The following is an 11,248-nucleotide window of genomic DNA, read 5'->3' as shown; positions in this document are numbered from 1 at the left end:
GAAACAAGTCCATGTCAGAAAGCCAACAAATTTAACTGAACTGCACCAATTCTGTCAAGAGGAGTGGTCAAAGATTCAACCAGAAACTTGCCAGAAGCTTGTGGATGGCTACCAAAAGTGCCTAATTGAAGTAGAAATGGCCAAGGGACATGTAACCAAATATTAGCATTGCTGTACGTATATTTTTGACCCAGCTGATTTGGTCACATTTTCAGTTTACCCATAATAAAGTCATAAAAGAACCAAACTTCATGATTGTTTTTTGTGACAAAGAAGGATCTGTTCCAATCATTCTATCAGAGAAAAATCAGATTTGTAGAAATAACTGGAAACTCAAGACAGCCATGACATTATGTTCTTTACAAGTGTATGTAAACTTTTCACCACCACTGTACATCTTGCCATTTCAAACAGTGTTCTCCAGTTTCTCTCAGCTGTCCCATTTTGATGGGGGGAATAAGGGGCTGAGTTTTCATGTCTAATGGCATTTTTACTGATTAGGGACTGAAACTCTTTTGATGTAAACTCAGTGCCATTATCAGATCTAATACACTTGATTTTCCCATAAGGTGCAACATCAGCAATACACTTTTCTGTAGCTCTGACTGTGTCACTCTTGGCTTTCAAAAAATATACAAAAATTGCACCTGAATAGTCATCAGTGAATGCCAAAGAGTACCTGAACCCATCTTTTGCTGCTGGTTCTATAGGGCCAGCCAAATCTGTATGTACAAATGCAAGTGGTGTGGTTGCTCTCTCATCTGGTTCTCTGTTCCTGCTCTGAGCAAATTTCCCTTGCATACAGACCTCACATTTCAGGTTCGACTTATCAGATTTACCTTTAATTTTCATCCCTTCTGTGACACTTTCCAACTTCAACACATCATCATAATTACAGTGTTCCAAAATTTCATGCCATGTTTGCAAATCATAGCATCCATGACATCCATCTTCATCATTACTTTCATCTATAGGCTCAGCAGTGTTTAAATAATACAGCCTATCATACACTTGAATCCCAAATGTCATACCGTCTTTATGGATGAGCTCGTTCTGTCCCTCCTTGAAGATGACAGTCGCTCCTCTGCCTTGGCAGAAAAAATGTCCTGGGGATATGATGGGACATATAATGCCCCCATCAACATCGTGTCCACTGCGCATCCTCTCCTGTCGATCAGACGAACCTTGGCCGCACCCCTCTTCAGTGCGACTCCGCTGGTCCTCACACCGTCCGCCAACTCCAGGATGTGCTTTTGCGGCTTGAAATTCTCATCAAAGTCCTTGAACTTTGTGATGTCCGTCACGATGTGGGATGTGGCCCCCGTGTCGACCATGAGCCCTCTCTTCTGTGGTCTGCTGACAGGATCTCCATCCACCTGGCCCACCTTGAATGCAAACGTGTGGTTCCTCATCCACCGCCTGCTTGACCTTGTCTCTCCTCCTCCGCCTGCAGTTCACCTCTTTGTGCGTGGAGCTCTTACAAAAACTGCACCATTGTCTCTGTACACTGCGCTGGCCCGCAGCAGGACACTCTATTGCTTTATGGCCCTTCTGGCCACAGCTGTAGCAGGTTAGTCTCACGTCCCCACCAGATCTTCCTCTCACTCTCATGACACTGTCCTAATCTGTGAACGCAGTCCTGAACTTTTCAGTGCTCTCATAGCTCCGCAACTTTGTCTTGAACTCAGCGAAGGTCAATTGCAGTCTCTGCCCGTATGATATAATCTGTAACGCTCTCATTGACAGCCTTTTGGAGGGATGTAAGTTCAGTATACAGAATAATCACACGGGGCTTCCCCTTGCCAGCGTAGTGGTCCCTCAGTATCTGGAGCGCTCTCCTACCATCATCAGCCGCATCCCTCATCACATCACAAGAGACAAACTCTTGTCGTCCAACAGCTGGATTAACTCAGCATACGCTTCTTCGTTTTTCTCGGCATCTTCTTCTGCACCATCCTCACCCTCATCTGGCTCATGGAGGATGGTTTTCTTGAGTCCGAGCAAACGTAGCTGGCCAAGGAACTTAGTTTCCCATAACTCATAATTTTTCTCGTCTCCATTAAAACATAAACGATTCCATCGGCTTCCAGTCTCTTTCCTGGGCCCATAACCTGTTGGCGCAGCCATCATAAAGAGCTGGATAACCGGGTACACATAGTAAGAGACGACACAATTGTGGTCTTTGTTTGACTGGGGAGAAACTGGCACAAAGGAAAGCCATCAGTCATTTATTATGATTTGCTTCACCTGGTGCACTGGTGTCAGCATGAGGGCACATTCAAGAACAGTAGCAGACATTCTGCAACAGTTTAACAAATACCGGTACTTCCTCACAACCAGGAAGTGACGTGTAAATTTGTAAAATGTAACAATTCCTAATTCTAGAATCCAATATTTTAGATTCAAAAACATCATACAGTTCAAATTCTGGTGATTAAACGTGCACCAGGACACATCCTAAATATATGTCCTGTCACAGAGATCTTAATTACTACAGCTTCCTTTGAGGTCTGGTGTCTCTCCTGTGTCCTTTTGTCCTTGAAAGAGGTTTGGACGTTTCCAGACACCACCGGCCAGCTGACCTTTACCAGCCGTGTACTTGACAATAACAATGAGAAGGATCACCAACACAATAACAACAGCGATGCCTGTCATCAGTTCCTTATGGTTCACCAGATATAAATAAAGAAAAGCAGCATGGTGAAGCCTTCAGAGGTCTTTCAGGTATGAGGATCCAGGTGTAAATAATACTCACAGTTAAACGGTCTCTTCCTCCAGGATGGCTGAAATGACAAAAATGAGCGTTATTAATGGACTGAGACAACTTCCTGCACAACCTTCATTACATTTTGTTTTACTTCAGGAATAGGAATGTTGAGACTTTTCTGGATCTGATTCCAGGCAATATCGTTGCGGTTACACCTGAGGAGCCTGCCTTGATAGAACAGGGAGTCGACAGTGAGGCGGACGTTTCTAGGGAGCTCCTGTAATCTGCTCTCTACAATCACCAGATCAGGATCAAAGGTGTGATGCATCACCACCAGAATTACTGCTTTATTATCTGGAGACATAGAAAAGACCAGGGTGACTCAGCAAGGTAAGTTTCACTTTCACTTCTGCTTTAACAACTTTGAATCTTCATGTTACATTTAGTTCCATCACATTCACACTTAAGTTGCTACCTGGGAGTCCCTCCAGGGCCTCGTCAATTTCTGTTTTGATTCGGGATTTGACTGGACAGAAAACCAAATAATAATCTGCATCTTCCTGAATGTTCACTTCAGTGTGTCCAACACGTTTCATTTTGGAAACCCATTCCATGTGAGCGTTTTTTGTTTCAGAAGCCACGTAGACAAAGAACTTTGTTCCAGATACTGAAGAGAGAAAGGAAGAAGTGTGTTATTGGAAAATCAACCTGAGCAGCTTTGAACTTTCACCTGATGATGGAAATCATGCAGACATGAACCAGTGGGAAACACTTAGTTTAGACTGAGGTGAAATAGTGTAAATGTAGTTTTGAATTAAAAGTCAAATGTAAATATAAATAACTTTAAAAGGCAACACAAATATATGTAAAATTGAAATCGGTCCACAATCAGTAAAATACCAAATTACTCAAAAGTCTCTATAAACCACCTGACATTTGTCCATGTAGCAGAAAAATCACATTTCCTCCACTCTTATGTTAAACCGTTACCTTTGGCCTTTGACCCGATTATTTTGTTCATGCCTGGAATCATTATATAGTTAATCAGTGTTTAAAAGTTAGTGTAACGCTCATTAGAATCAAAGATAGAAGTTAAATATAGGTGACATGAAAACATGTTCTCTTCTCATGAAGTATTCAAATCACAGATACATTTTCAAGTCAAAATGATTCAATTCATGACATTTAATGCACATTGTTTAAAAACCTTATGAGCTGAAAGGGTTTCCTCACCAAGATTCTCCATGTCTCTGTTGGGGAAAGAAAAGACGCAATCAGCTCAGAAAAGGAACAAAACCAAGAATTTTGAGCTCCCAAAACTACCTGTAAATAATTCACCAGTGAGATTGCTACTGAAAAAGCTTAGACTGGCAAAGAAATAGAGGCAATTGATCAGAGGGCAGGATCCCTGAAACCAAGATTCAAAAACAGAAAGTAAGTTTTCTGCAAGTGACCTCGCCCAAGACGACCAAATGAGGTCCGGCAGGGTCTCCTGCCCTCAGTCATGTCTTATTCACACATAAGAATTATCAAATCAATCTTAATAATCTGATTTCTTTCGGATCGAAGTAAATTAATTTAACGCTTACTTTGTCCACGAATGACCTTCTCTACTCACGCAACACGAATCCACGTTTGATCGCTGCAGAGGACCCTTTCACTTTCGTTTTAACGGCTGGAGGCGCGTTCGGCACCACAGAAGAAGAGGAGCGGCCAGCGAATCAGAGGTGACGCGTTGAAACGCGTTTAAAACAGGATAAAGTTAAACAATTACATCTACTGGAAGACAGGCGATGTTTGGATGGCCATGCCATTACCGCCAGGGGAGAAAAACAATCTTAATTTTGTATTTTATGAAAAGAGCTGTAATTCGTGCTACTGCCAGAGGAGGGAGCCAGATATCCCTTTGGTCATTAATCTAAATTAAGATTAAGATTAAGATTAAGATGAACTTTATTCATCCCCGTGGGAAAATTGAATTATAGTAGCAGCGTATGCAGAGTAAAGAGACAGAAAAAAAAAATAAATACAGATAAGATTAGAATGTTATAAGCATATATACAGCATATATTATAAGCATATACTGTATATAATATATACATAATATATACATATTATAAGCATTATAAGCATATATACATAAATATAGAATAAATTAGAAATAAAATTACTACATGAACATTACAGTTATTGTTATTGGCTGGGTTTGGATGAGTTATATAGTCTGATGGCGGACGGCAGGAATGACTTCCTGTCCCGTTCCTTGGAGCAGCGAGGCTGCAGGAGTTTGCTGCTGAAGCTGCTCCTCAGTTTGTCCACTGTGTTATGGAGGGGGTGGGAGCGACTGTCCATGATTGTCCGCAGTTTCAACACCATCCTGTCCCTCACCACCTCGTCCAAGTTATCAAGTCTACAGCCAACAACAGACTCTGCCTTTTAATGAGTTTGTTGAGTCTGTTGGCATCCTTTGCTTTAATGCCTGCACCCCAGCACACTACAGCAGAGAAGTTGGCGCAGCCATCATAAAGAGCTGATAACCGGGTACACATAGTAAGAGACGACACAATTGTGGTCTTTGTTTGACTGGGGAGAAACTGGCACAAAGGAAAGCCATCAGTCATTTATTATGATTTGCTTCACCTGGTGCACTGGTGTCAGCATGAGGGCACATTCAAGAACAGTAGCAGACATTCTGCAATAGTTTAACAAATAGGTACTTACTCTCCTCACAACCAGGAAATGACGTGTAAATTTGTAAAATGTAACAATTCCTAATTCTAGTATCCAATATTTTAGATTCAAAAAACATCATACAGTTCAAATGCTGGTGATTAAACGTGCACCAGGACACATCCTAAATATCCGTCCTGTCACAGAGATCTTAATTACTACAGCTTCTTGAGGTCTGGTGTCTCTACTGTGTCCTTTTGTCCTTGAAAGAGGTTTGGATGTTTCTAGACACCACTGGCCGTCTGACCTTTACCAGCCATGGAATTGACAATAACAATGAGAAGAATCACCAACACAATACCAACAGCGATGCCTGTCATCAGTTCCTTATGGTTCACCAGATCTGGATAAAGAAAAGCAGCATGGTGACGCCTTCGAGGTCTTTCAGGTATGAGGATCCAGGCTTGGATCTCAGGATAGTAATACAGTTAAACGGTCTCTCTTCCACCTGGATGGCTGAAATGACAAAAATGAGCGTTATTAATGGACTGAGACAACTTCCATCAACATTTTGTGTTTACTTCAGGAATAGGAATGTTGAAAGTTTTTGGGATCTTATTCCAGGCAACACTTACACATTTACATACCATTTTGGAAACCCATCCCATGAGCTTGTTTTTTGGTTCAGAAGTCACGTTGTCAAGGAACTTTGTTCCAGATACTGAAGAGAGAAAGGAAGAAGTGTGTTATTGGAAAATCAACCTGAGCAGCTTTGAACTTTCACCTGATGATGGAAATCATGCAGACATGAACCAGTGGGAAACACTTAGTTTAGACTGAGGTGAAATAGTGTAAATGTAGTTTTGAATTAAAAGTCAAATGTAAATATAAATAACTTTAAACAGGCAAAGCAATTATATGTAAAACTGAAATTGGTCCACAATCACTAAAATACCAAATTACTCAAAAGTCACTATAAACCACCTGACATTTGTCCATGTAGCAGAAAAATCACATTTCCTCCACTCTTATGTTAAACCGTTACCTTTGGCCTTGACCCGATTATTTTGTTCATGCCTGGAATCATTAGATAGTTAATCAGTGTTTAAAAGTTAGTGTAACGCTCATTAGAATCAAAGATAGAAGTTAAATATAGGTGACATGAAAACATGTTCTCTTCTCATGAAGTATTCAAATCACAGATACATTTTCAAGTCAAAAAGATTCAATTCATGACATTTAGGTGCACTGTTACCCAAACAACAAAGCATGGGTGACAAGTGAAGGCCCTGAAGGCCCTTTTGAAGGAGAAGAAGAGGGCCTTCATTACTGGAGACCTTGCTGAGCTCAGCAGAGTACAGAAGGAACTGAAATGCAGTCTGAAGGAGAGTTAGGGTTAGTGTTAGGGTGAGGTGCCATGACCCAGTAGGGTGACAGAGGTCGTTCAGGTATGAGGATCCAGGTGTAAATAATACTCACAGTTAAACGGTCTCATCCACCAGGATGGCTGAAATGACAAAAATGAGTGTTATTAATGGACTGAGACAACTTCCTGCACAACCTTCATCAACATTTTGTGTTTACTTCAGGAATAGGAATGTTGAGACTTTTCTGGATCTGATCCCAGGCAATATCGTTGCGGTTACACCTGAGGAGCCTGCCTTGATAGAACAGGGAGTCGACAGTGAGGCGGACGTTTCTAGGGAGCTCCTGTAATCTGCTGTCTACAATCACCAGATCAGGATCAAAGGTGTGATGCATCACCACCAGAATTACTGCTTTATTATCTGGAGACATAGAAAACACCAGGGTGACTCAGGAAGGTAAGTTTCACTTTCACTTCTGCTTTAACAACTTTGAATCTTCATGTTTCATTTAGTTCCATCACATTCACACTTAAGTTGCTACCTGGGAGTCTCTCCAGGGCCTCGTCAATGTCTGTTTTGATTCGGGATTTGACTGGACAGAAAACCAAATAATAATCTGCATCTTCCGGAATGTTCACTTCAGTGTGTCCAACACGTTTCATTTTGGAACCCATTCCATGTGAACGTTTTTTTGTTTCAGAAGCCACGTAGACAAAGAACTTTGTTCCAGATACTGAAGAGAGAAAGGAAGAAGTGTGTTATTGGAAAATCAACCTGAGCAGCTTTGAACTTTCACCTGATGATGGAAATCATGCAGACATGAACCAGTGGGAAACACTTAGTTTAGACTGAGGTGAAATAGTGTAAATGTAATTTTGAATTAAAAGTCAAATGTAAATATGAATAACTTTAAACAGGCAAAGAAATTATATATAAAACTGAAATTGGTCCACAAACATCACAATCACTAAAATACCAAATTACTCAAAAGTCTCTATAAACACCTGACATTTGTCCATGTAGCAGAAAAATCACATTTTCTCCACTCTTATGTTAAACCGTTACCTTTGGCCTTTGACCCGATTATTTTGTTCAGGTTTCAAGTCAAAATGATTCAATTCATGACATTTAATGCACATCGTTTAAAACCTTATGAGCTGAAAGGGTTTTCTCACCAAGATTCTCCATGTCTCTGTTGGGGAAAGAAAAGACGCAATCAGTTCAGAAAAGGAACAAAACCAAGACTTTTGAGCTCCCAAAACTACCTGTAAATAATTCACCAGTGAGATTGCTACTGAAAAAGCTTAGACTGGCAAAGAAAATAGGAGCAATGATCAGAGGGCAGGATCCCTGAAACCACGATTCAAAACAGAAAGTAAGTTTTCTGCAAGTGACCTCGCCCAAGACGACCAAAGTGAGGTCCGGCAGGGTCTCCTGCCCTCAGTCACGTCTTAGTCACACATAAGAATTATCAAATCAATCTTAATAATCTGATTTCTTTCGGATCGAAGTAAATTAATTTAACGCTTACTTTGTTTACGAATGACTTTCTGTACTCACGCAACACGAATCCACGTTTGATCTCTGCAGAGGACCCTTTCACTTTCGTTTAACGGCTGGAGGCGCGTTCGGCACCACAGAAGAAGAGGAGCGGCCAGCGAATCAGAGGTGACGCGTTGAAACGCGTTTAAAACAGGATAAAGTTAAACAATTACATCTACTGGAAGACAGGCGATGTTTGGATGGCCATGCCATTACCGCCAGGGGAGAAAACAATCTTAATTTTGTATTTTATGAAAAAGCTGTAATTTATGCTACTGCCAGAAGAGGGAACCAGATATCCTTTTGGTAATTAATCTAAATCTAATAGAATAGTGAAAATAAAGCTCCTGGTTTGAACACAGGAAACAAATGTTCACACAGTTCACACAATCGTGACGTAATCAGGACGATTTATTGTGTTTAACGTTTATAGCAAAATCCATCAAACAGTTGATTAAAGTCAACCTTTGACAGTTGTGGCTCCAGTTTTAATGAAGGTTTGTGTGCAGCATTTTCCCTTTAATCTACACACATTTAAGGGAAGCTGTGACCTGTTTAGCTAACTGTTAAACAAGTACTAATGAAGTAATCACAACAACAAAAAATACAGCTTATAATAGTAACTAAAATCACAAATTTAATCCTCTGTTGAATGGCAACCCTAAAATGAAGTGGAAAAATAGCTAAATTAGAGTTGTTTGATGCAGTACATGGATTAAAGACTGTCAACGTCCAACGCCTTCAGGGTCTTTCAGGTATGAGGATCCAGGTGTAAATAATACTCACAGTTAAATTGAAATGACAAAAATGAGTGTTATTAATGGACTGAGACAACTTCCTGCACAACCTTCATCAACATTTTGTGTTTACTTCAGGAATAGGAATGTTGAAAGTTGGAATCTTATTCCAGGCAATATCGTTGCGGTTACACCCGAGGAGCCTGCCTTGATAGAACAGGGAGTCGACAGTGAGGCGGACGTTTCTAGGGAGCTCCTGTAATCTGCTCTCTCTACATCACCAGATGAGGATCAAAGGTGTGATGCATCACCACCAGAATTACTGCTTTATTATCTGGAGACATAGAAAAGACCAGGGTGACTCAGCAAGGTAAGTTTCACTTTCACTTCTGCTTTAACAACTTTGAATCTTCATGTTACATTTAGTTCCATCACATTCACACTTAAGTTGCTACCTGGGAGTCCCTCCAGGGCCTCGTCAATGTCTGTTTTGATTCGGGATTTGACTGGACATGTGGGAATGTGTATTTCTACATGTGTGTTGATTTTGCTGCTGCCCAGAAATCACACAGAAAAAAAATATAAGTAGACCATTAAATTATAGCTTAGTAAGTGTTCTTGTTTTACAGTGTAATCCCTCATATTGAACAACACTAAAAAACAAAGTAGTTGGGCCTACGTTCCATGATGCTATACTTTTAGATGTTATTTATGTCATAGTTTCACTTTAGACAGAAACGTACCATGACCATCTTGCCGTCCTTGATCTCTCTGACGAACGTGGTCTCTTTGCCGTCCCACTTTTGGACGTGGACCAACTTGTCTCCCTCCAGAGACACTGTAGACTGAGAGACACAACACATGGTGACCGTACTGAAAAGTGTGGCCAATTAATCTTGATTACTCCGGAATATGCCGATCTGAGATGATTGAAAGTGTTTGTTCTTACTTTACAGTTCCTGTCGTCGGCGGTGGTTTCATCAAACTCCTCCCCCAGCTTGAAGGAGATCTCTGTGTTTTTGAAGGTGCTCTGGGTGCGAACCACCACCTTATCGCCCTCCAGGCTGATGATGACGGTCGGTTTGGTCACGTTCCCGACCTGTCGGGTGGCGAAGCCCACGCCTGCGACATGACATATGAAGCACATTTCAACACTGAGATCAAAGAAAAAGAGCAAAGATAGAAGCACATTACTGACCGAGGGCTTTCATGTAATCATCAAAGTTCTCGCTCTCCACCAGTTTCCAGGTTGCACAGAAGGCGTCGACCATGGTGATGGTTTTTCAGAGACCAAGTATTCTGAAGAGCCCAGTGAGTGAGCTGCGGTCGTTCAAGTTTCCCCCCAGTGTGTTATTATTCCGCGCCTTATTATTATGCATGCAGGTGGGCAGGGCCACGGGTCCCATTGGCTCAGGAGATTTTTGCTCTGTTCCTTATTGGACGGTTAAATTGGGTCACGGTCCTACTGACCCGTAGAGAGGTGGGGCAAAGCTAAATTAGCTCATTTGTATGCGCGATGATGTAATTACTCTAATTCCTGCAGCCAGCTCAGGTTGATGTGGTGCTAAAAAGGAGAAATTCTCCATTTTAAAGATGACCCCAAAAAAATCCAAACTAAACAATGAAAAGCATGTTATAATGATGCTACCGGCAGAGAGTAGTCTTCAAATCCCCATGAATCATTTCCTCATGTCCCGGCCCCCCCTCTCCAGTTAGCCCGGTGCCACCCGATCGGAATGTGTCCTGTTGGGGGTCGTCGGTGAAGCAGAATCACTTTGTTTGACAGCTCTTTGTCCTGAGTTGCATTACTGACCCCACCACCACCACCACCACTGCAATTACTTCATGCTTCACATGCACGGTAACGACTGTCCTTAAGTGTGTGTGTGAGAGTGTGTGCATGTGTAAGTTCCGCTTTCTCACACAAAGTCAGTGTTTATGGAGGTACGCACAGACACAGATGAGTGATTGTGACTCTTGATTGGGCAGTTTATGGTCGTTCATTTAAGTTGGACTCAGGGGAGGTTTTTTGATAAACTGTCATGAGCATTAAGCTTGGAGCTGATGTTGTGTTTTAAAGGTTGACCTGTTTTTTTTTGTGGAGCAGCTTCTGACACACTGGGATTGTCAGTATTTCCAAAAGTCTCCTTCCGGTTAGTTTTTTAATTCTATTTGTAATGCATCATAAAAGTAATTTTAAAATACCACTGACCGAGCTGCCAAAT

General features: G+C 41.4%; 2 protein-coding genes across 2 annotated transcripts; both read right to left on the bottom strand.

The window, feature by feature from the left end:
- Nucleotides 1-2,181: 2,181 nt before the first annotated feature.
- On the bottom strand, nucleotides 2,182-8,447 carry LOC130520909 (uncharacterized). The gene is made up of 9 exons (XM_057024601.1): nucleotides 8,305-8,447; nucleotides 7,920-7,936; nucleotides 7,286-7,477; nucleotides 6,962-7,164; nucleotides 6,857-6,884; nucleotides 3,183-3,374; nucleotides 2,859-3,061; nucleotides 2,757-2,783; nucleotides 2,182-2,679 (listed from the first exon to the last, which is right to left on the bottom strand). Exons 2-9 carry the CDS (start codon nucleotides 7,930-7,932, stop codon nucleotides 2,485-2,487), a joined length of 1,053 nt encoding a protein of 350 aa, XP_056880581.1. The 5' UTR covers nucleotides 7,933-7,936; nucleotides 8,305-8,447; the 3' UTR covers nucleotides 2,182-2,484.
- Nucleotides 8,448-8,607: 160 nt separating this feature from the next.
- On the bottom strand, nucleotides 8,608-10,586 carry LOC130520910 (fatty acid-binding protein, brain-like). The gene is made up of 4 exons (XM_057024602.1): nucleotides 10,222-10,586; nucleotides 9,973-10,145; nucleotides 9,751-9,868; nucleotides 8,608-8,633 (listed from the first exon to the last, which is right to left on the bottom strand). Exons 1-4 carry the CDS (start codon nucleotides 10,292-10,294, stop codon nucleotides 8,608-8,610), a joined length of 390 nt encoding a protein of 129 aa, XP_056880582.1. The 5' UTR covers nucleotides 10,295-10,586.
- Between the last annotated feature and the right edge of the window lie 662 nt (nucleotides 10,587-11,248).

Source organism: Takifugu flavidus, unplaced genomic scaffold, assembly GCF_003711565.1.
Source record: "Takifugu flavidus isolate HTHZ2018 unplaced genomic scaffold, ASM371156v2 ctg583, whole genome shotgun sequence".
NCBI lineage: Eukaryota > Metazoa > Chordata > Actinopteri > Tetraodontiformes > Tetraodontidae > Takifugu > Takifugu flavidus.
This window is presented reverse-complemented; position numbering and strand designations above follow the sequence as displayed.